Raw genomic sequence first — 24,099 nt, 5'->3', positions numbered from 1 at the left:
GATAATTTAATAAACATGTTTTTAACATATTGGAAAAATAGGTTACTGGGGATATAGGTCAAAATTCCTTTTGTAAAAAAAGGAAAAAGTTTGGGACACGCATGTCCAGAACACGTGAAAGACGACACATGTTTTAACATGTGTATGACGTCATGGAAAATGGGAAGTTCTAGATATAGTTAGAAACTAAGGAGAAACTGGGAGAGAGTCAGAGGGAGTTTGAGGACGACAGACGATAGTCTGCAGTTTGGGATTCGAACGTCTAGAAGCGAGACGGTCACTTTTGAAACTTAAAATGTGAAGTTTTGAATTCTTGACTCAGAAAGCCACGGCCAGTCGTGAGAAGAAATAAACCCATCATGTGTTTTAATAAACGTCGTCTTTGTGTTGTAATTCTACCAAAAGGTAAAGTGAAAATTGTTATTATATGTCTTGTATATCATGTGGTTTAAAATGTCTTACATACACAATATGAACACTAAGACTGTCTACACAATGTCTCAACACTATCTCCTCACTCAAAGAGCTTCTACATTTCTAAGTATGAACATTTTTAATATATATGAATATCATTATAAAACGAACAATCTCTCTTACAACATCTCTCTCTAAGATACAACAACAAACTCTTAATAAGACTCTCTCTCGATAAGAAAATATATATGTAACAGAAGAAGCTATTAGAGTAAAAGGCTTTCTTACATCTAGGGATCTCAACTGTGTAGGCGTGGGACTTCGCTGCGTGTCGGGTTTGTCGGGGATATTTTCGTCTAGGGGACACAAGGACTTTTAGTTCGTCAGAGCATCCAGTATTAAAATGCTTCTAAAACAGGCAGAGGGATGCAACATTTCGTCGGTGGGACAGGGGCTGATGTTTAGATGACAGTTCGGGACCTATTAGGTTGGCGACTCTCTTTTGGACCCTGTTCAGAGGCAAGAGACTAGTAGTCGATGCACCAGCCCAAATGTGACAGCAGTACTCCATACATTGGCGAATAGGGGCTTTGTAGAGGTACAGAATACTTTCAGGCGTAAGTAGCTTTCTAACACGGTCGAGAGAGCCCACCTTATTTGCAGCAGCCTTAGCAATAATCTCGATGTATCTATTTCAACTCACTGTTGTTTCCTGACTCTACTAATACACATAAGTTTAAATGTAATGTGAACAAACATCTTGCTTATTTAATCACACAGTTACCTATAGGCATGATTCGAAATAGTAGCCAATTACGTCAACATGGAACAATGTTTTTTGTAAGTAAACAAGAGTAAGAAATACACTGAAAACTGACCCATCACTTATTCTCGAGTAGTTTCTGGCTTTGATCAATGTTGACTCATTAGAAAATAAGAAAAAGACAGAAAAATTTCGGATTTTTTTAACTAACGCATATAGATTAATTTACTTTTTATAGCATGGTATTACTCATTAACTAATAATTTGTAGTTTTTATTTTTATTTTCTGTTTCAAATTAAACCAAGTGGAAAGAAAAAAGGTAAAAATTTTTAGCACTTTTTATGAAAACAGCATTAAGAAAAGTATGAAAACAACATTGAACAAAAAAAAAACTTAATTCGCCAACTCTCCTTCTGCAACTCACTTAAAACTCATCAAATCTCGCCCCGAGCGAGAGAAGACGCGATTCTCACTCGTCTTCTATCGATAACAATGTTGCCTTCCATCTGAAATGCAATCTTAAAAAGAAATAGACTTTTGTTTTCAATAGAACGGCTTTCTTTATTTGCTGGCAATAAAATCGTCACGTATGCAGTCGGTTGCAATTAAACTGACTAACAACACTGCGTAGCTTTTAGAGCTGGTATTTGCAAAAAAGCAATTTAAGTTTTTTTTTCACTTTTTTCTCTTTATATATATATATATATATATATATATATATATATATACACATAGGTTTATAGACATATATCTATTTATATGCCTATTATATACACGTATATATGCATATATGTGCATGTGTATAAACATATATGCATATATATACGCATATATTAATATATATATATGTATATATAATGTGCATATATATATGCACATATATGTGCATATATATGTATATATATATATATATATATATATATATATATATATATATATATATATATACACACAATATATGTACATATATTATATTGTATTATATTATATTTTGTGTTCGTCCATCTTATTTTGTAGTAAGCCCTAAAGAGGAAAACTGTTTTTATACAATTTTATTTGCAGTAGAACGTGACTTTCTTTAAGCAATGGTCATTACTTCCTTTGCGTAGTTTTCTTTTTGTTGATTTAATTTAAATTAAATGTGGCTTGTCTATTTCATTTTTGCTTCGCGTTTTTAGGATTTTGAAAAGGTTTTATTCCAAAAAATTGGAACACAATGCTTTTGAAAATTTTATGATAAATATTTTGTTAAAAATTAACAAATGTCAAAATGGTAATACAAATATTAATATTAATAAAAGGAAAATGTAGTTTGCTTGAAGCATTTCTGGTAAATAAATAAATAAGAGTATAGGAAGGTAATAGCAGTATAGGGCACCTGATATGTGAGCGATGTAGAGTATGAACAAAAATGGACAAACGAAAAAAGGTCTGGTAGATTTTTTTTTTATCTTCGTGTATCCATTTATTTAAAACAATCACAAATACTAATCAGTAAATATAGATTTCCGGTTTTGTTTTTATGATATTTTCCAATTTTTAAAGAACATTGGTCCCTTTCGTTTTGAAAAAGATATATTATTCTTGAAATATTAAAGACTTCTACTATGTTGTTTACCTCAAACAGTAAGTCTATAATTATTCATCTATATTTTTTATTGTTTTTTGAAAAACAATCATATACGAACCTTAAATAACGTATAAGACTTTTCTTTGTTTGTCTATACGTTACATTTCTACAAAACCCGGTTTCGTGCATTGCTGTAGCCTTCTTATACCCTTACACTCCTTCATATTTATTAATTTTTATATTTACAGATTAATGTTATCCTGAAAAGGAGGCTTCGAGGCGACCTCATCTTCACCTACAACATCTTCCATTGACGGTGTGGCGTGGACCGGGACCTGTTCTCCACACCTGCCCGGATCGCGGGCTATCTGGGCACGCGATAAAGGTACCCTTCGACGGTTCCGGAGGTTTCGATCCCAAGAAGCGTTCTCGGTTCGAGTGGCATCTCCATGGAACCAGCTACTCGGTAGCGAAGGCGGACTTGGATAATGGTTTTAAAAAAGTGCATTTAATTAATTATTAATCATTGATTTGATTCTGATATAACAAATAGTTGTTTTGCAATATTGTTTTCTTTTCTTGACAAATGTTTAGCATTTGTGTTCAAATGCTCCCATCTTTAGCGTCCGACTTGATATCCAACAAGTTGTAACGTATTTCTCAATTATAAGAGCGACAACAAAGCGATTTCTTTTTTGTTTTTATGGCCACGCTTAAAATACAAATAATTTTGTCTTGAAATTAATAAGCTTTTAATGGCCATCTATATGAATAAACGAGAAAGGTTTTGCTTTGTGTTTTAATGGAATGTTCATTATTTTTAAACTAACGTTTCAAATATATCAACTAGTAATCTGACCTTCACGGTTTTTTCCCTGAATAGTTTCTCTTTGTACATAACTTCCTAAATTCTCACTTACTTTTACCATTGGTAATTGCAATCGTTTATTTGCTAAGCTAATGAATGTATAAATGAAAAAGAGCAATATTCGAGATAGAGGATCAACATACGGAAGGAATTGAAGCATTAATTATAAATTCAAAGTATTGATGTAAAAATATTCCGAACTTTCTGATCTTAAAAAATTAAGTATAAACTAGAACTACAAAGTTCAGACAGTGTTCATAATTTGAAAGGTAAAGTAGAGTCGTTAACTTCTATAAAGGTTTAGAAATTTAAAGTTCAACGTGGCGTTTAGATAAGAGGAAATTCCTCTATACACGTTCTGCTGAATAAGGCTAAAGAAAGAAATTAGGATTCTTGATAAAAAAAAATATCTAAATAATTATACACAATTACTATAGATGTGTCGGGTTTTCAACCAATTATATTAATCGGATTTTATTACCTGGATTCAAAAATTTTTAAATTATCTTACAATTTTGAACGTTACAATATTAAACATTTTCAATTTTTACGTCAGCTAACAATTTTTATATATTTTTTTATTTTTCAACTCATCTTCTCTGTGGACGTTAAGTTTTAAACAAGTACTTTCAAGTAATGTATCTTTAGCCATAGCTATTGGCGATGGAGAAAGTTTCTTGTAATTATTGAAGGAAACACGCTTAGTCTTGGCAGCATTGAATGTGGCCATCCATTTTTGTCCCCATTCCACTACAGATTGGAGATCATTATTTCTCTGCCATTTCCTTAGATATGTGTTCATTTGTTTTCCCCTCGTGCCTGTTATAGAGAGTGGTGTTATCAGCAAATATACTCATCTCAAAAACAATTTTATCAGTGAAGTCATTTATAAATATCAGGAATAATAAAGGTTCAAAGATCGACCTTTCATATACCCCCGCATTTATATTACATTGTTTCGATGTACGACCATCGAGGACAATCTGAATTCTTTTCTTACTTAAGGATTTAATTATGTTACGTATTTGTCCAGTAATACCAGATGATCTGATTTTCCTAAAAAGACTATCGTACCAAACCGTGCCAAAAGCTAACCTCCCGTGCTTTGTTCAGTGTAGATATCTGTTGTAGAACGTGCTTGCCTAAATCCGCACTGTTGATCGGTCAGAAGTTTAGCTTGATTAATTATGGACTCAAATATTTTGGCGAAATGTGGGAGGAGGCCAATGGGGCGATAATTTAATGGGTCAGTTCTTTCTCTAGAATTCTGTAAACTGGTACACATGAGCAGTTTTTTCTGGTAGTCAGGAAAGCAAGATTCATTAAAGCATTTGTTGTAAAGTTTGAACAGAACTGGAGCAACCTCCGAGGATTTTTTTTTTTTTTAAATAGCACAACTGGGATGAGATCGGGTGCAACTGATTTTAAGGTGTCTAGGTTCTTTATATCATGCACCTTAAAAGTGGTGATTTTCAGATCATCTAGTATTGTTTCTGTACACAACGGAAAATCAGAGGAGTAGTGATTTGCAGGGGCCCGTGTAGAGTTTGCGGCAAACCGACTAGCAAACATGGGGGAATCGTTGATTACCCATTATTTACTACACTATTTTGTAGATTTTCCCAATTTCTGTGCTTCCATGCGTTTTCATTGGGAAAATAGATTTTTCTTCTTTTACGTACCATATATATATATATATATATATATATATATATATATATATATATAATGAAATACGTATTATATACGTTTGAAGCCAAAACAACGCATTATTACAAAATAAACAGACATTTATTTTGTATGAAATTTATATCGAAATTCATAAATATATTTCGAAGGAAACCGTCATCTTCTCGCGTGACCAAACGTACCGTTCGGAGATTTAAAAAACTGTCGTAAAAACAACAAACGGATTCATGCTTGCTGATTCTCTGCTCCAACAACAACATGGCAAAATAAAAAAAAACACTGCCTGAAAGTACTTCCTTTAAACTCCTCGGCCTAACGTTTACAGGGAACATGAACTGGAATATATACATTGAGAGCATTGCCAAGGCTGCTGCAAAGAAGGTGGGCTCTTCCTACCGTTCCAGAAAATTACTTACGCCTGAAAGTATCCTGTACCGCTATAAGGCCACCATTCGCCCATGTATGGAGTACTGTTGTCACATTTGGGCTGGTGCATCTGCTGCTTGTCTCTCACTCCTGGACAGGATTCAAAAGAGAGTTGCCAACCTGATAGGTCCTGACCTGTCATCTAGGCTTCAGCCTCTGTCCCATCGACGAAATGTTGCATCCCTCTGCCTGTTCTACAAATACTTTAATGGTGAATGCTCTGACGAACTGCAAGCACTTGTACCTCCCCGATGTGACTACCCCCGACAAACCTGACAAGCAACTAAGTAGAGATCTCTACGTGTAAGAAAGCCTTTTACTCCAATAGTTTCTTCCTCAGAACTGCAAGTCTTTGGAACTCCCTTCTGGGATTCTGCTTTTCCAACCGTACTGATATTCAGCAGTTCAAGTGTAATGTGAACAAACATCTTTCTACTCATCTCCCTTCATAATGCTCCCGCAAATTATGTCCCCGATAGTAGCCCCCTATTTCAAAGTGGCACTGTTTCTTGTTTGGGGTGAAAATTGAATAAAATAACGAAAAAGGATTCAAATTTTCTCATATAAAAACAAATTCTGTTAAAAAAAAATATAATAATAAAAAAAAGACTTCATATTTTCTCATATGAAAACAACTGTTTAAAAAAAAGAACGTGTACTGCCAATTTTGTTAAATGTTTTTACAACAAAGATGGTTTTGTTAAGGTTCTCCAGCTTTTATACGTTTCAACTCAAAGCGCACCTTCTGGCGAGCATTTTTTTTTTGTCCTGCAAACAACTATATTTTTCAGTATGGTAACATAGGTGCTTAAGTACAAAAACAATCAACCGGAAAAGCGCAAAATTGTAACAAAAAAGGCCAAAATGTGTAAAAAAAAAAAAAAAAAAACTATAACGCAATGCATGTCATCAAAATTTCTTAAATAAAAAAAACAGTATGGCAAAATCCACGTTCAACATCGTATGTGGCATTTGGAGTTCGACTCGTGTACGTAAGTCCATTAATCTTAAAAAAAAACAACACTTTTATTTGCTACAATAATAATCGTCAATCTTTCTCCGGTATCATTCGTCGACATCTTTACACCAGGTTGGTTGGTTGTTTTTGTTTTACGGAATATCAACCCTTTTCGAGTTATTTAATGCCGAATCCAAAGATTTTGAAGAAATTTTTTTTTCAATAGTATATATTTGTTGTTTTCACGTCGGTTTCTATTTAACCCATAGTTGGGACCCTAACAGGTACTACCACTCCGGGTCAGAGTGGACCTGGGAGCAATGGTAATTAAAGGGTTGCTCCACACTCCCCAAAGCCCACAAGCTGGGGCCTCACCACTGGATATAGTTTAAGGTCGTATCAAAGACCCCATTGAGGGACTTTTACCCTCTGCAGAGGGGTAGTCGGCGTATTCTAATGCCCCACCGACAGGGCCTCGTTGACATCTTCCTTTTAATAGTCAACATGTGTACCAATGATGAAGCGATAAATATTGCGTCTTCTGCTTTTGGAATTCAGCCAATCGGCGCACTTCTTATGCCAGTGTTTGCTCTTATATAACGTGTTCGTCTTTTGCCAGTAAAAAAAACGATTTCACAGGATTTCGAAAACAAAGTTTTTTTTAAATATTTTAATATTTTTCTGTTTTAAGTATATAAAACACGCTTGGATTGCTACAAATGTTGTCGCAAAATGTTAAGAAAAAGGGACCTGTAGTTTTCTGGTTTATTTAAGCCGAACAAACCAAAAGTTTCATGTATATATATATATATATATATATATATATATATATATATATATATACATACAATACTAAATTTAAAATCGACAATTTAGCAATTAAAAACAATAATAATACTAACACCATACTAATGTAGTGTATGAGTTTATTTGCCCCTTCAAAGGATGTCTCCGAATCCACTCTAAAAACTCATACAACGCATACATAAGCCACATCACAACAACACTCTCCCGACGACTAAAATATCATTTACCTGACAATAGCGCCATAAAACAACACCTAACATTCCATCTATTTTCTGATTAAAATTTAGTCGTCCGACATTATAGCTTAACTAATAATACTAAAAATCGGTACCTTAACAATTCCACCCGAAGAATATAATTACTAGAAGCCATACTAATAAAAAACTACAGCCCTTTATTAACCGGATCTCATTTAATAACTGGACAAATATACTAACTCTATTCAATAATTAACAAGAAACTAAATGAATAAAATATAAAATAAGAACATCGAAATTAAAAATAAAATAATTCGCCCCAACACATCCTGTTACCCATCTTTATAATCAATAAAAAATTAATAATAATAAAAAGTAACTATAAATACATCAAGACTCAAAGAAAAAGAAAATGATAGCAACAACAATCGCTCCTGAAGATGATCGAACATACCGATGGAAAGCGCTTGAGAAGAATATGGCTTGGGCGCCATAATATATAACATGTCAGCTGAAATAGAAAAGACCGCTCGTCGAATTGAAAAGATATTTTTAAAAATCGAAAAAAGAATAACTCTGTCGTTTTCAATCAGACGTGCTTGAATATATATATATGTGTGTGTGTGTGTGTGTGTGTGTGTGTGTGTGTGTGTGTGTGTGTGTGTGTGTGTAATAACAGTCATGCAAACCACTATAACAGAAAGTTCTTGATTGGCATATAAAAAATATATTGGAACACAGATAAATATTTGGCAATAAGCCGAAACAAAATACGAGATTTTAGTTTTAGAAAATATTTTTAAAATTCATTGTAAATAGAAATGATTAAATAAAACGCAGTTTTTTTTTAATAAATTGCTTAATTCTTTAATCCTTTTGGAGTAGTTGTAAGTGCATTCTGATGAATCCGACCCACTCTCCCCACCAATTAAGTGGTGTCTATTCGGCCAAGCACACACTAACGATAACCGAAAAACAGGTGCAATTGATGATGTATAAGTACATGCAAATAGCCTGATTACGAGAACAAAGATATCGAACGCCGCTTGTTTATACGAGGATATGTCCAAGACAATCAGTCCGCCAGTGGCTTTGATCGGCTCTTCAACTCTAGAAGGTTCATCTTCTTATGCTTTAACTTTCCCCTTCAGTCTTAGAAGAGGGCTTGTTTATTACTAATTACTTGACGCACTATTAGCTAGGAATAACGACAGAGATGATCAAACGTGTTTTTAGCAAGACCTCGGTTCATCTAGTGTGTAGCCTTTGAAAGCACGCACACACACAAACACACACAAACACACACATATATATATATGTATATATATATGTATATATATATAAATACGAGCAGCCAGACAGACTTTATTCGGCCCCTATGTACTGTTCATAACTTTATGTATATATATATATATATATATATATATATATATATATATATATATACATACATATATATGCATATATATATATATGTTTAATATTTTCTACTCTATCAACATAAAAAAATCTATTATATAAAGCCAGTGCCTACGTGTCAAACGAATCTGCTCCGACCCGATCGAAGTAGGAATTCTGGCCAACTACTTCCTTCATAGGAATTACCTCCTTAGAATAATAAAGGAATCAATTAGGAAAGCAAAACATATAAGAAGGCTAAATTTACTCACATATAAACGTAACACATCATCCCCAAAAATACCAGTGGTATTTGATTACAACAACAACAAAGGATACTCTAACTTACCATCTAAATCTGACCCCTAAGATCGTCATGGGCATGGAGTGTGTGTCTACATTAAAGGCGGTTTTCCATGTGGTAGGGATATCTCCAAAGAAGACACTAATTTACCTTATATGTGCTTCTGGCTAGCACTAGCTTACACCACTGCATTTATATTTGCCCTCTATCGGCCCCACAACAGTGGAGTTACTATCTCTAAGAGTATATCTGAGAAAATTGACCACATACTCTCTGCTCATCCTTCGGCTAACATTCACATTTGCGGTGACTTCAATGTCCACAATGTGGAATGACTGACCCACTCAAATAAGACGGACGATGATGAGGGGAGGTTCTCTCATGATTTTGCCATTATCTATGACCTCACTCAGATTGTTTACGAACCCACCCGTGTGCCCGATATTACCGGTCAGTATGCAAGCCTTCTAGACCTTCTCCCTCAAAACTTCCCCTGAGCTATGCTCATGTTCCGTTCTATATCCTCTGGGATCCTCGGACCACTCCGTTGTATCAATTAAGATAAAAATGAAATGTAATTAAGCTTCAGACGTACCTCTCCACCGTACTGTATATCGATACTCTATGGCTGACTGGAATAGCTTCCGTACATTCATATCTGATCTACCTCTGCATTCCATGTTTAAAAAGGATGTGTCCTCTATAGTATCAGACCTGACCGAATGGTTTATTGTAGGTATAGATAGATTAATACCATCCAAAAAAATTCCAACAAAGCCTAACAGCCAGCCATGGTTCTCAGAAAGTGCTGCTGCCATCGCGCACAGAAATCACTTTTTCCATAGCTACCAACGTAACAGATGTACTGAGACTAAAGCTGCGTTCAGGACTGCCAGCAACCACTGTAAAAGAGTAATAGAAATGCAAGAGAACTATATTCTCAGTTCGTTAAATCCAAAGTAGCGGGACAGTTTTGGCAAATAGCAAATAGAATCCTGAACAGAAGCATGCGCTCTATCCCAACCATCATCAATTGACCTGAGACCATCTCGTCAGCATAAGACAAGGCCAAACTATTTTCCAAAATCTTTGCAGCTAATTCTACCCTAAGCGACGAAGGCCATCAACTTCTTGTAGTTCCTCCTATAACAGACAACACGCTATGCAACCTACAAATATCCGCGCGATAGGTCGCCAAGCCAATCAAGAAAATTGATTCCAGTAAAGCAACTGGCCCTGACGGCATTCCAATTATAGTGTTGAGAAAGCTTCAACCAGAACTTACCCGCATACTTACAAAACTGTTTAAACGTTGCCTTAAGGAGAAGTGCTTTCCAACACCCTGGAAAACCTCATCAGTATTCCCTGTATTTAAGAATTTAGGCGAAAAGTCATCTCCCTCTCAGTACAGACCAATAAGTCTCCTGTGTGTCATGAGGAAGTTGCTGGAATCCATTTTAAATAAAGAAGCAGTCAACCACTTCAGCAGAAAAACCTTCTTAGTGACACGCAATATGGTTTTCTGCTCTGCAAGATCTGTTGCATTGTTATCTCTAATAAGGGATTAGAAGAGATGACGTATATTATATATTTGTTGTATCATAAAGGAGATCATGTGTGGTCGTCTAGTTGTTCTGTATATTTGTTCATATGCCGTTGTGTGTGTGTGTGTGGTATACATATATTTTCAGATATAGTTACTGCTTCTTAGATGTTGGTCCATCTGGAATCGTATCGTCTTGGAGGGGAGACCTGGTACCTGCTTTGGATGAAGATTCAATCATTCCAAGACAGGGAATTGGTTAATTTCACTTTCCAGATGTCTCGCAGAAGATGGAAAGTGAATCTCTGGCCTGTGTTGTTCTGTTCTACACACGTCAGCGCCCGCCCAGTGAAGGGTAGGAGACAACGGTGAAGCCGTCTGTCCTCTTCTAAGTCCAAAACAAATCTCCACGATTCAGCTAACCTGATCACGTGAATCACACACAATCCGATCAGCTGATCCTGACTTCCGGTCAACGTGTCTCAATCTAATTTACACACCACCCCCTCTCTCTCTCTCTTTCTCTCTCTCTCTTTCTCTCTCTCTCTCTATCTATATACATTCTCTAACAGATCTACAGCAGATGTGCTAACGGTTATATCTCATAGACGTAGGGAATCCTTTGACAAGGACTTCCTTTCCAGGGCAATTGTTCTTGACATATCGAAGGCATTCGATAACGTATGGTATAAGGGCCTACTTCACAAGATTTCCAGCTACGGTATAACTGGAAATGTTTTCTCAATTATTAAATCATTTCTGTCCGATAGATTCATAGGAGTAGTAGTTGATGGGCAGAAATCAGAGGCCCACAGTATTAATGCTGGAGTCCCTCAGGGGTTCATTCTGGGCCCAACTCTCTTCCTGATCTACATTAATGATCTCCCAAAACATATACTTAAATCATTCGTTGACATCTATGCTGATGATACGACCATCTATGGCAACGTATCAAAGGCTGTAAATGACAAAGTTCTCTCTGATTCTCTCTCCTCTGATCTTGAGATCGTGGTACAGTGGGGGAAGAGGTTGCTGGTTACTTTAAATGCATCCAAAACCAAGCTCCTATCTTTACATCATCAACGCTCTGATCCACATCTGGCATCAATTGAAATGGATGGCTCTCGTCTTGGGGAGGCTCCATGTTTTGAGAAGCTTCTGGGTTTGATCTTTACTCCTGATCTGAAATGGAACACGTACACCCGGTCTGTTGCGAAGGACGCTGGGAAAATGGTGAAATCCTTCTACCGCTCCAGAAGATATCTCACTACTGATGCAATTCTCTATCTATATAAAAGCCAAGTACGTCCAAGGATGGAGTACTGTTGCCACATCTGCGAAGGAGCTGCTAAAAGCAGCCTATCCTGCCTTGACGGAGTACAAAATAGACTGTGACTTAGTGGAGGATTCCCTTTTCTCTTCCCTGCAACCTCTCTACCACAGAAGAGACGTTGCGAGCCTTTGGTTTATCGCTTTTTTCCATGGCAAGTGGTCGTCTGAGCTTCAATCTTTGGTCCCCCCTCGCCAATCTTTCACGAAAAACACCCGTCTAGCTGAAACTACTGTCATTAATTTTCCCCACTCTTTATTTGTGCCTAAATCCAAACGTAGATTCCATGAGCAGAGCTTCTTTCTTCGAAGTGTACGACTGTAGAACTCTTTTTCGTTTGTCTGTTTCCCACCTGACTACAACTTGGATGTCTTCAAGTCGTACATAAACAAATTCCTGACAAACCGCTCTCTTAAGTAAGACACCTTATCAAATATCCAATACAAATGACTAGGAAACAAATTATGCGACAAACCCAGGTGCAAAGTGTGCAAACACATTAATACTAGCGACACATTTACATCCCCAGGCACAAACACTCAATTTAAACTCCATCCGCTCACCTGCGATAGTTTCAATGTAGTTTACATAATATATTACACCAGATGCGAAAAGGGTAATTACGTGTGAGAAACAGGCCGAGAGTTCCGTTTACGTTTCAACAATCACAAACAAACAATTAGGAACAAATTCACACAGCACACAATAGCAATGCACTACACTCTCCCAGACCACAGCATAGACAATATGCAATGCGTACTTACAGCCTCCGACTTTCGAACACAGAGAAAAAGAGGACAACATGAAAAGAAACTCATTCTAAGACTTAATACACACATCTACGGTCTCAATAAAGATTTGGGACCGCTAAATGAGTACTCTTTTCATAAAAAATAAAAACCTACCAAAGACATTTCCCCACAGGGCACAGGACAGAGTGAGTATGCACGGTGGAAGTACGGCTTAGCATTCCCCACTAGAAGTTAGTTTTTGTTTACGTAAGGTCTTCTACTTCATTTTATTTTTTCAGATTCCACACATTTTAATTTCTTACATATATTTAATTCCATTTTCTGAGCACGCATCACATGTGCAGACACGGGTGCGCCCCCCCACAAACCATATATACTATAGTACCCCTCTATGAAGATATACAGGATTGAGTTGTTTATTATTATTATTATTATTATTATTATTATTATTATTATTATTATTATTACCATAATATTTATTAATATCATTATTATTATCATTATTATTAGTACTAGTATCTGTTCTTCAGATGCGGCACTTGCATTTCTCGTTCTCTTTTAGTGGAGGAGAACCCCTTCACGACTGAGACAATTTTTTTTATTTTTGTACCTTTTCTCCACATTAAAAAACGACCCTGGTGTCTAACTCTGTCCCGTGGGGAGGCATTGTAAATAGGTACTATCATTACTATGATTATTATTTCATTATTATTATTATCACTATTATTATTATTATTATACTTATTATTATTATTATTATTATTATCGCTATTATTATTATTATTATTATTATTATTATTATTATTATTATCACTATTATTATTCTTATTATTCTTCCTATTATCGCTATTATTATTATTGTTATTATTATTATTATTATTATTATTATCATTATCATTATTATTATTATTATCATTATCATTATTATTATTATTATTATCATTATCATTATTATTATTATTATCATTATCATTATTATTATTATCATTATCATTATTATTATTATTATTATTATCATTATCATCGTTATTATGACTATTATTATTATCACTATTATTATTGTTATTATCCCTAATATATATAACATATATATGTACACATATACACACACACATACATATATATATATATATATATATATATATATATATATATTAATACGCTTGTAACTATCTATCTATCAATGTGCGTCACACTTTCCGGCAAATTTGATTGGTTGAGAAGATTTTATTCTGGAATAGCGGATTACACATTAAACGAACGCTCAAGGCAGAGATCAGGGTTGCCAGGTTGGCTTCATTTTAAAAGTAGTTTGGCTATCAGGATTTCTGTTTGGCTTTTTTTTTCCAAATTTGTCCCTTTTCTGAACGAACGCTCAAGGCAGAGAGAGAGCAAGAGATAGATAGTTTAATAGATAGATAGATAGATAGATAGATAGATAGATAGAGAGAGAGAGAGAGAGAGAGAGAGAGAGAGAGAGAGAGAGAGGGAGTCTTCGTTAATTAAAAATATTTTAAAATCTGTTTCCACAGTTATTTACTAAATGTTTATATTTGAAAGTCAACAACTTCAATATAGTCAATTTTTCTGTAGTTTTCAATTTGGCTTTCTGTTGGCCTTTTTTACTTAATTAATGTGCCTGCGCTTTTGGATTTGGCCTTTTTGGCTTTTTTTCTGAAAAAATTTGGCTTCGAATAATTATTATCGTCTGCCAACTCTGGCAGAGAGAGAAAAAATGGAACCCTCAAGGCAGAGAGAGAGAAAAAAAAGTGAACGCTCAAGGGAGAGAGAGAAAAACAAAAGAAACAAAAAACCATGAAATTTACACGGGTCCATCTAGATCCGCCGAAAACCGTGCCGGTGGAGATAATTTAACCACATATGTAAATATATACCTTTCTCCTATTAAAACTTTTTTTCATGAAATTTACTGTAGTAGTAGTACAAATATATTGCGAAACCATCATTCTCTCTCTGTCTGTCTCTCTCTTAAATATAAACAACGCCTAGAGGAGAGAGTGGGAGTTTTTTTTCATGAAATTTAATGTTGTAGGAGTAAACATATATTTTTAGAAAAATATTTCATGTTTCGTTCCTGGATTAGCGGAATACACATCAAACGAAGGCTAATGTAAAACGCTGAAGACAGGCAGAGAAAAAAAGAGAACGCTCAAGGGAGAGAGAGAGAGAGAAAAAAAGAAAAACGTTAAATGTAGTAGGAGTAAAAATATATTGTGAAACCATCATTCGCTCTCTCGCTCTCTCTCTCTCGCTCGCTCGCTCTCTGTCTCTGTCTCCCTCTATATCATTAAACAAATGTATAAGCACATACACAAATGAAAATTTAGTAGTAGCATACGGCGGTCTCTCTTTCTCCCCCTCTCTCTCTCTGTCTGCTGTCTCTCTCTCTCTCTCTCTCATTATTTTCTGAAAAATTTGGTTTCAAATAATTATTATCGTCTGCCAACCCAGGCAGAGAGAGAAAAAAGAGAACGCTCAAGGGAGAGAGCGAGAAAAAAAGAAAAACAAGCGTTTAATGTAGTAGGAATAAAAATATACTGCGAAACTATCATTTGCTCTCTCTCTCTCTCTCTCTCTCTGTTTCTGTCTCTCTATATATCATTAAACAAATGTATAAGTACATACACAAATGAAAATTTAGTATTAGCATACGGCGGTCTCTCTTTCTCCCCCTCTCTCTCTCTCTGTCTGCTCTCTCTCTCTCTCTGTCTGCTCTCTCTCTCTCTCTCTTTATGTATATATATGTTCTCACCGCTATATGTCTTTTTACTTCTAGAAATTTACGGTTTGACCGTTCAAAATATGTTATGAAATAATTGATTTTTTGGTATTCTTTAAGGAAACAACCATAACAATACTTTCCACGGGGCCGGGGACAAAAATTGAACATTTATTTGTTTTTTGTTTTTTTCATTGTTTATTTTTCTTTACATTTGTTTGAGAGAGAGAGAGAGAGAGAGAGAGAGGGAGCGATAGATAGATAGATAGATAGATAGATAGATAGACACACAGAGTGTGGGAGAGAGATAGAGAGAGAGCGAGAGAGAGAAACGCAGTTTTCGTTAATTAAACATATTCTCGAAACTACGACTGATTGCTGTTAGATGTAAACAAAGCCAAGAGGATAGAGAGGGAGGGGGAGAGAGGGGGAGATAGAAGAGTGAGAGGGGGAGAGAGAGGGGGGAGATAGATGGGGGAGGGAAGAGAAAAAAAAGAAAAAGTAGTTTGGCCATCAGAGTTTCTGTTTGGCTTTTTTTTTCAAGTTCGGCCCTTTTCTGTACGCACGCTCAAGGCAGAGAGAGAGAGAGATAGATAGATAGAGAGAGAGAGAGAGAGAGAGAGAGAGAGAGAGAGAAACGCAGTCTTCGTTAATTAAAAATATTTTAAAATCTGTTTACACAGTTACTTACTAAATGTTTATATTTGAAAGTCAACAACTTCAATATAGTCAATTTTCCTTTAATTTTCAATTTGGCTTTTTGTTAGGCTTTTTTACTTCAAAAATGTGCCTGCGCTTTTAAATTTGGCCTTCTTTGCTTTTTTTTCTGAAAAATTTGGCTTCAAATAATTAGTATCGTCTGCCAACCCAGGCAGAGAGAGAAAAAAGAGAACGCTCAAGGGAGAGAGAGAGAAAAAAAGAAAATTTATTTATTATTGACAGATTAAACACAGACCGTTTGGCCCATCTAGAGCAATGGATGAGAGAAGAACACAGCAAAGAGAAGCAGCAAGAGAGAGACAGAGAATCAGACGACAGCGTTTGCGAGAAGAGGAAAGACGATCAATACGTGATCGAAACAGACAAAGAATGCAACAGCAAAGGCGTAATATGAGCCAGGATGATCGAGAATTACATCTTGACCATTTGAGAAATAGAGATCACGTAAGGAGAAATAATATGAATATGGAAGAAAAATTTCTAGAAAACATGAGAAACAGAGACCACGAAACAAGATATAATATGAATATGGAAGAAAGACAGCAATTTCTAGAAAACATGAGAAACAGGGACCATGTAAGAAGAAATAATATGAATCAACAAGAGCGCCAAAATCATCTTAAAAATGAGCGAAATAGAGTTCAACGTCATAGAAATGCCCACAATATGGAACGCCAAATATATTACATTGGGGCCATGGATGTCCGATGTCAATTTTGCAGAGCCTTAAGATTCCAAAGAGAACAACTAAATTGCTGTCATAACGGAAAAGTAATGCTACCCCCCCCCCTTACAAGATTACCCCGAAAATTTAAGATTATTATTTGATGTCAACAATGCCGAGGGTGAAAATTTCAGGCATAATATAAGAAACTATAATTCTGCATTTGCTTTTGCATCTTTTGGTGCCAATATTAGACCCCCTCCAGGACGTGGACCCTATTGTTTCCGTTTACAAGGTCAAACTTACCACTACGCAAGCAACCTCCATGCAAATGACCCTGAATAGAGAAGATATGGCCAGCTGTACATCATAGAAACCAATAAAGCCATACACAATAGAGTAAATGCTCCAAAAAATGCTGTTTAGTGTCTGTTTTTCAAAAGATAAATGAAACACTGATTAATAATCCTTATGCAGCAGCATACCATAATATGAGGGATATTGAACAAAAAGAACAAGAGAGAGCTGCAATTGAGAACGTGTCACCAAGACAAGTAACCATGCACTTCATCCCTGGCCCTGACAGAAGGACATACAACAACCCATCAGGCAATGAGATTGCAGCCATATTCGTTGGTGATGATGGTGCACCTCCAGTACATCGTGATATCATTGTTTATCCCATAGCTCAACAGAGGGAGAGGATTGCTTACATCTCTAGCCATCTTGATCCCATGGTTTATCCCCTTCTCTTTCCGAATGGAGAATCGGGATGGCATATACAAATGGCTCATGTGGCACAACGCCAAACTCATGTTCGCACCAAAATCACCATGCAAGAGTTTTACTCATACCGGCTAGCAATCAGAGATGGCTTTAGTGCTTTGCATCGAGCTGGAAAATTATTGCAACAATATATTGTTGACGCTTATGTGAAGGTGGAGGGATACCGTCTGAACTTCATTCAAAATAACCAAGCACAATTAAGAGTGGCACTTTATTCGGGTCTCATGGATCACCTAGGAAGACAGAATGAGCATCAAGAGGCAGGTGTTCCAGTCATTTTGCTCTCTACATTCACAGGAAGTCCGAGAAACATGCAACAAGCATATCAAGATGCCATGGCGATCGTCTGCAAATTTGGAAAACCAGATATTTTCTTGACATACACGTGTAACCCAAAGTGTCGAGAAATCACAGAGAACCTTGGACCGCATAAAACAACACAAAACAGGCCAGATTTAGTTGCACGAGTTTATAACATGCACCTAAAGGAACTTTTGATTGATATCAAGGATAGACATATATTTGGTGTTCCAGTTGCTCATATCTATGTCATTGAATTTCAAAAGCGCGGTCTACCACATTGCCACCTTTTGGTAATGCTGCGAGAAGAAGACAAACTGAGGACAAGAGAACAAATTGATGAGATGGTTTGTGCTGAAATACCTTCATTAGACTATGCAGAGTCGAGAGAATGCGTGAGAACATTGATGATCCATGGTCCATGTGGGATATTAAATCCTAATTCTGTGTGCATGGTTGGTGGAACATGTGAGAAAAAAATTCCAAAAGATTTCCTTGAAGAAACGAATACAAATGTATCCGGATATCCAGTGTACAGACGGAGAAACAATGGAGAAAAGGTACAAGTTGGCACTCATGAGGTTGACAACAGATTCGTTGCCCCATACAATAAGTATCGACTGGAAAAATACCGTGTCCATATTAATGTTGAAGTGTGTTCCTCGGTGAAAAGCGTAAAATATTTATTCAAATATATATATAAAGGTCACGATTGTGCAAACATGGAAATCAGACATGTTTTAGAGAATAATGAGCCCACTGGAATACATGAACACGATGAAGTTAAACAATTTTTGTCATGTAGATATGTGTCTCCTCCAGAGGGCTTTTGGAGATTGTCAGAGTTCAAAATGCATGCTCAATCCCACACTGTTTATCTCTTGGCTGTACATTTGCCTGATGAGCAGCATGTTTACTATAGAGAAGGGAATCAAAGACAGGCGGCAGCAACAGCAGAAGAACGTGGCACACAATTGACAGCTTGGTTCAAACTCAATCAAACAGATGAGAATGCAAGAAATCTTCAACAAACAAACAACAAAGGAGAATAGTTTCCCATCTCCCTGGAAAATCTCATCAGTATGCCCTGTATTTAAGAATTCAGGTGATCGCTCATCCCCCTCTCAGTACAGGCCAATAAGTCTCCTGTGCGTCATGAGTAAGTTGCTAGAATCTGTGTTAAATACAGAAGTAATCAAACATTTCAACAAAAATAACCTTCTTAGTGACACTCAATATGGTTTCCGTTCTGCTAGATCTACAGCAGATGTGCTTACAGTTATATCGCATAGGATTAGCAAATCTCTCGACGGTGGCAATCTTTCTAGGGCAATTGCTCTTGACATATCTAAAGCCTTTGATAGGGTATGGCATAAAGGTTTACTTCATAAGATCGCTAGCTATGGTATAGCTGGAAAAGTCTTCTCAATTATTAAATCATTTCTTTCTGATAGGTTCATAAGAGTAGTAGTTGAGGGGCAAAAATCAGAAGCTCACAGTATTAATGCCGGTGTCCCTCATGGATCCATCCTGGGCCCAACTCTTTTCCTGATCTACATTAATGATCTTCCAAATCATATCCTTACATCATTTGTAGACATTTATGCTGACGACACTACCATTTATGATACCACATCTAAGACAGTAAACGACCAAGTTCTCTCCAATTCTCTCTCCTCTGATCTTGAGCACGTAGTACAATGGGGAAAGGAGTGGCTGGTTACTTTTAATGCATCTAAAACCAAGCTTCTCTCTTTACATCATCAACATTCTAATCCACATTTGTCATCAATTGAAATGAATGGCTCTCGTCTTCAGGAGGCCTCAAGTTTTGACAAGCTTCTGGGCTTGACCATTACTCCTGATCTTAAATGGAACACGTATATCAAATCTGTTGCCAGGGCCGCTGGAAAAATGGTGGGATCTTTCTATCGATCCAGTAGATATCTCACTGCTGATGCTATTCTCTATCTATATAAGAGCCAGGTACGTCCAAGGATGGAATACTGTTGCCACATCTGGGCAGGAGCTGCTAGAAAGGACTTGGCCTGCCTTGATAGAGTTCAAAATAGACTTCGTAGCCTCGTAGGAGATGTCCTTTTCTCCTCCTTGCAACCTCTATCTCACAGAAGAGATGTTGCGAGTTTGTCTCTGATGTATCGTTATTTTCATGGAAAGTGTTCAACTGAGCTTCAATCTATGGTCCCCCCTCGCCAAACTTTCACAAGAAACACTCGTTTAGCTGTAAACACTATCAATAATTTCCCCCACTCTTTATCTGTGCCTAAACCTAAACGTAGATTCCATGAACAAAGCTTCTTTCTTAGAACTGCACGCCTGTGGAATTGTCTTCCGTTTTCCTGCTTTCCGGCTGACTACAATATGGTTGTGTTCAAGTCTAAAGTAAATAAGTTCCTGATGAGCCGTTCCATATAGGTTATTAAATTTGCCAAATTTTCATTACTAATGATTACTATATTGACCAATTTCTACTGTACACTCTTTAACCCTTATCCTTGAGTGGCCTCTGGGCCTTGATAATGTGGTGATGCCTTTGTAAAAAAAAAAACAAACAAAGTGGACACGGCGAATTAGATTCAGCAACATTTTAACCAGAATGTACTCTGCAAGTCCTCGAAATGAAGAAAAATTTTATTTGAGGATGTTGCTCCTTCATGTCCCCGGAGCGACTTCATTCAGCGATTTGAAGACAATCGATGGTCAAGAAATGACCACCTTCAAAGACGCATGCATCAGACTGCGCCTGGTTGAGAATGACAATGCATTGCAGGAAGCTTTGACAGAAGCAGCAGCTCATCAGATGCCACGACAACTGTTATCCATGTTTTCCATGATGTGCGTCTTCAACCAGCCCGTGAATGCTCTGCATTTATGGAATGAGAATAAGCATTTTATGATCGAAGATCTGCTGCTTAGATATGATAACATAACTGCTGAAAATGTTGCTCTCCACTTTCTGAATACCTTATTCATGGAAAATGGCATGAATTGCAACATGTTTGGTCTGCCTGAACCAGTTGGAGATCATCCTGGACACGAAGGAGATGTTGGAAACTCTAACATAGATGTGACTTCTCTTAATATTGAACAGAGGCAGATATTCAATGCTGTGGTTGCAAGTGCTTTCTCTGTAGAGCAAGGTGAGCAAACAGAAAATAGATTGTTTTATGTGGATGCACCCGGTGGTTCAGGAAAGACCTATCTTTTCAACAAGTTATATGAATATCTTTACGCTAACATTAAGGCAAAACAAAACACTTCTGCTTGGACTGGTATTGCTGCAACACTGCTGAAATGCGGCAAAACTTTGCACAGTATATTCAAGCTTCCGGTTCCCCTAAGCGAAACAAGTGTCTGCCATGTGCCACCGAACTCTGAGCAAGGAAACTTTCTGATGCAAGTTAAAGTCTTCATTATTGATGAAGCTTCTATGATCCCATGCTATGCGCTGAAAGCCATTGATAAATGCTTGAAAGATATAATGAACACCCACACTGTATTTGGTGGTAAAGTAATCTTACTTGGAGGCGACTTCAGACAAGTACTTCCGGTTGTCCCGAGAGCTCCTCCTGCTGCTGTGCTAGATGTGTGCCTCAAACGCTCAGACTCATGGCACAGCTTTCATCACATGAGCCTCACACAGAACATGAGAGCAAATTCAAATGAGCAGGAGTTTTCAAGATGGCTTCTGCAAATGGGCAATAGATCACTCCAGAGTTCTCTTGATGAAGTGGCTCCAGATGTTATTGACATTCCTGAAATGTGCACATGTAATGGCTCTTTGATATCGGAGGTGTTTGACAACTGTACGGCTGAAGAGATGAAAGCAAGAGTAATCCTATCTCCAAACAATTCTGAATGCTTAGCGGTCAATGAGGAAATTTTGAGAATGTTGCCAACAGAAAATAAAACGTACCTCAGCACTGATTCTGTAAGTTGCGATAATGACGAGGAAGCACAAAATTATCCAATGGAATTCATTAATTCTCTCACTCCATCTGGCATGCCTCCTCATAGGTTGAATTTGAAAATTGGAGCAATAATTATGCTACTGAGAAACCTCTCCATAACTCAGGGACTGTGTAACGGCACTCGACTAGAGGTCATTCAGCTTCACGAGCACAGCATCAAGGCATCAATAATCAGCGGTTCTCACGCTCATAAGAGAGTACTTATCTCAAGGATAAAACTGAAACCTAGCGATGCCAATATTCCTTTTGTTCTTCATCACACTCAGTTCCCAGTTCGCCTCTCATACTCAATGACGATAAATAAAGGTCAAGGTCAGACTTTTGATAGAGTTGGCATATATTTACCAAAGCCATGCTTTACTCATGGCCAGCTTTATGTAGCGTTCTCAAGAGCAAGACCAATGAAGACTGTGAGAGTTAAAGTCCAACATCTTAATGATTCCACGCATGGCCACAAAAGAGGAATCACATTTACACGAAATATCGTATGCACAGAAGTCATCTAAAATTGTCCATGTGTTTGGGTTCCCTGAGGCAATCTGAATAGTGGACGTATATGGGAGAAAAAACAGATTTAATGACAGTTTATAATTGTTAAACGTTGACATTTGAAATGTATTTTAAGTAATCAAGCATATGCATCTAAACATCAAGAACATATTCTGGGATAGTTTTGGTTAGGTTCAACGTTAGGTTCAAATATTTTTGAACAAAATGCACAGGTTTAACCCATTACTGTGCGAAATTAACAATATCATGTTTTAAACACTCTAAGTCTCCATTATATAATAAGTATATGATAAATAAGCTAAAAATTAAATAAAACTTTTGAAAATATTTTTAAATAAACATATTTATAAAACATAAATGAAGATGTATTTATTGAGAATATTTGGAGCACTAATATCGTGATTTTGGTATATATATATTTACATACATTTTACCTACCGTACTCTTCATTTACTATTTAAAAAATAGTACACAGGGTGAATTCGTCGGCCAGGGCAGTAAAGGGTTAATGTAAATGTTTCAAGGTACGGATATGTGATGGGATAATGTGTATGTGAAAAAAAAAAGAAAAGAAAGCGTGAAATTTTCACGGGTCCAGCTAGTGTATTATTATTATTATTATTATTATTATTATTATTATTATTATTATTATTATTATCATTATTATTATTATTATTATTATTATTATTATTATTATTGTTGTTGTTGTTGTTGTTGTTGTTGTTGCTGTTGTTGTTGTTGTTCAACTCCTCGTTTCAGCATTGCAATACATCTTTCAGTTTCATTTCCAACATTAAACGTTATTAACCTCTGATTTCTCTAACCGGCATATCGAGCTTCCTAGTTTTGTGATGGCTTCTAATTTAAAAACAATGCTTTCATCCTATATCTGGCACTTAATGTATGTATGTATGTATGTATGTATGTATGTATGTATGTATGTATGTATGTATGTATGTATGCATGTATGTATGTGTATATGTATGTATGTATGTATGTATGTATGAGTATATATGTGCATAAAGGAGTATACATGGGTGTGGGAGAAGAAAGAAAAGAACAATTCAAATACTTTAATGAATTTTAATATGTTTCAACAAAAATAGGAAAAAATTAAGTAAATGGTTATCAAAAGAATATTCTCCGTTTATTTAGTTATTTCACCTCATTTTATTTATTTTTTCCAACATTATATGTTTTTATATATCAATTAACGAAATCTACAGTAGCTTTTAAAAAAATAAATAAACGTGTGTGTGTGTGTGTGTACATATATATATGTGTGTGTGTGTGTGTACATATATATATATGTGTGTGTGTATATATATATATACATATATATGTGCATATATATACATATATATGCA

General features: G+C 36.2%; 2 protein-coding genes across 2 annotated transcripts; both read left to right on the top strand.

Annotated features, from left to right (window-relative positions):
- The first annotated feature begins 16,735 nt into the window (after positions 1-16,735).
- LOC145279865 (uncharacterized) lies at positions 16,736-19,208 on the top strand. Its single transcript, XM_080131312.1, has 3 exons — positions 16,736-17,056; positions 17,588-18,904; positions 19,053-19,208. The coding sequence occupies exons 1-3, from the start codon at positions 16,736-16,738 to the stop codon at positions 19,206-19,208; spliced, it is 1,794 nt and encodes a 597-aa protein (XP_079987438.1).
- A 2,014-nt stretch (positions 19,209-21,222) lies between these two features.
- Positions 21,223-22,728, top strand: LOC145279855 (ATP-dependent DNA helicase PIF1-like). Its single transcript, XM_080131303.1, has one exon. It carries the CDS (start codon positions 21,223-21,225, stop codon positions 22,726-22,728), a length of 1,506 nt encoding a protein of 501 aa, XP_079987429.1.
- The last annotated feature ends 1,371 nt before the right edge of the window (positions 22,729-24,099 follow it).

The sequence above is a fragment of the Euprymna scolopes genome, chromosome 1, assembly GCF_053919585.1.
Source record: "Euprymna scolopes isolate OS-2025 chromosome 1, ASM5391958v1, whole genome shotgun sequence".
Classification (NCBI taxonomy): domain Eukaryota; kingdom Metazoa; phylum Mollusca; class Cephalopoda; order Sepiida; family Sepiolidae; genus Euprymna; species Euprymna scolopes.
This window is presented reverse-complemented; position numbering and strand designations above follow the sequence as displayed.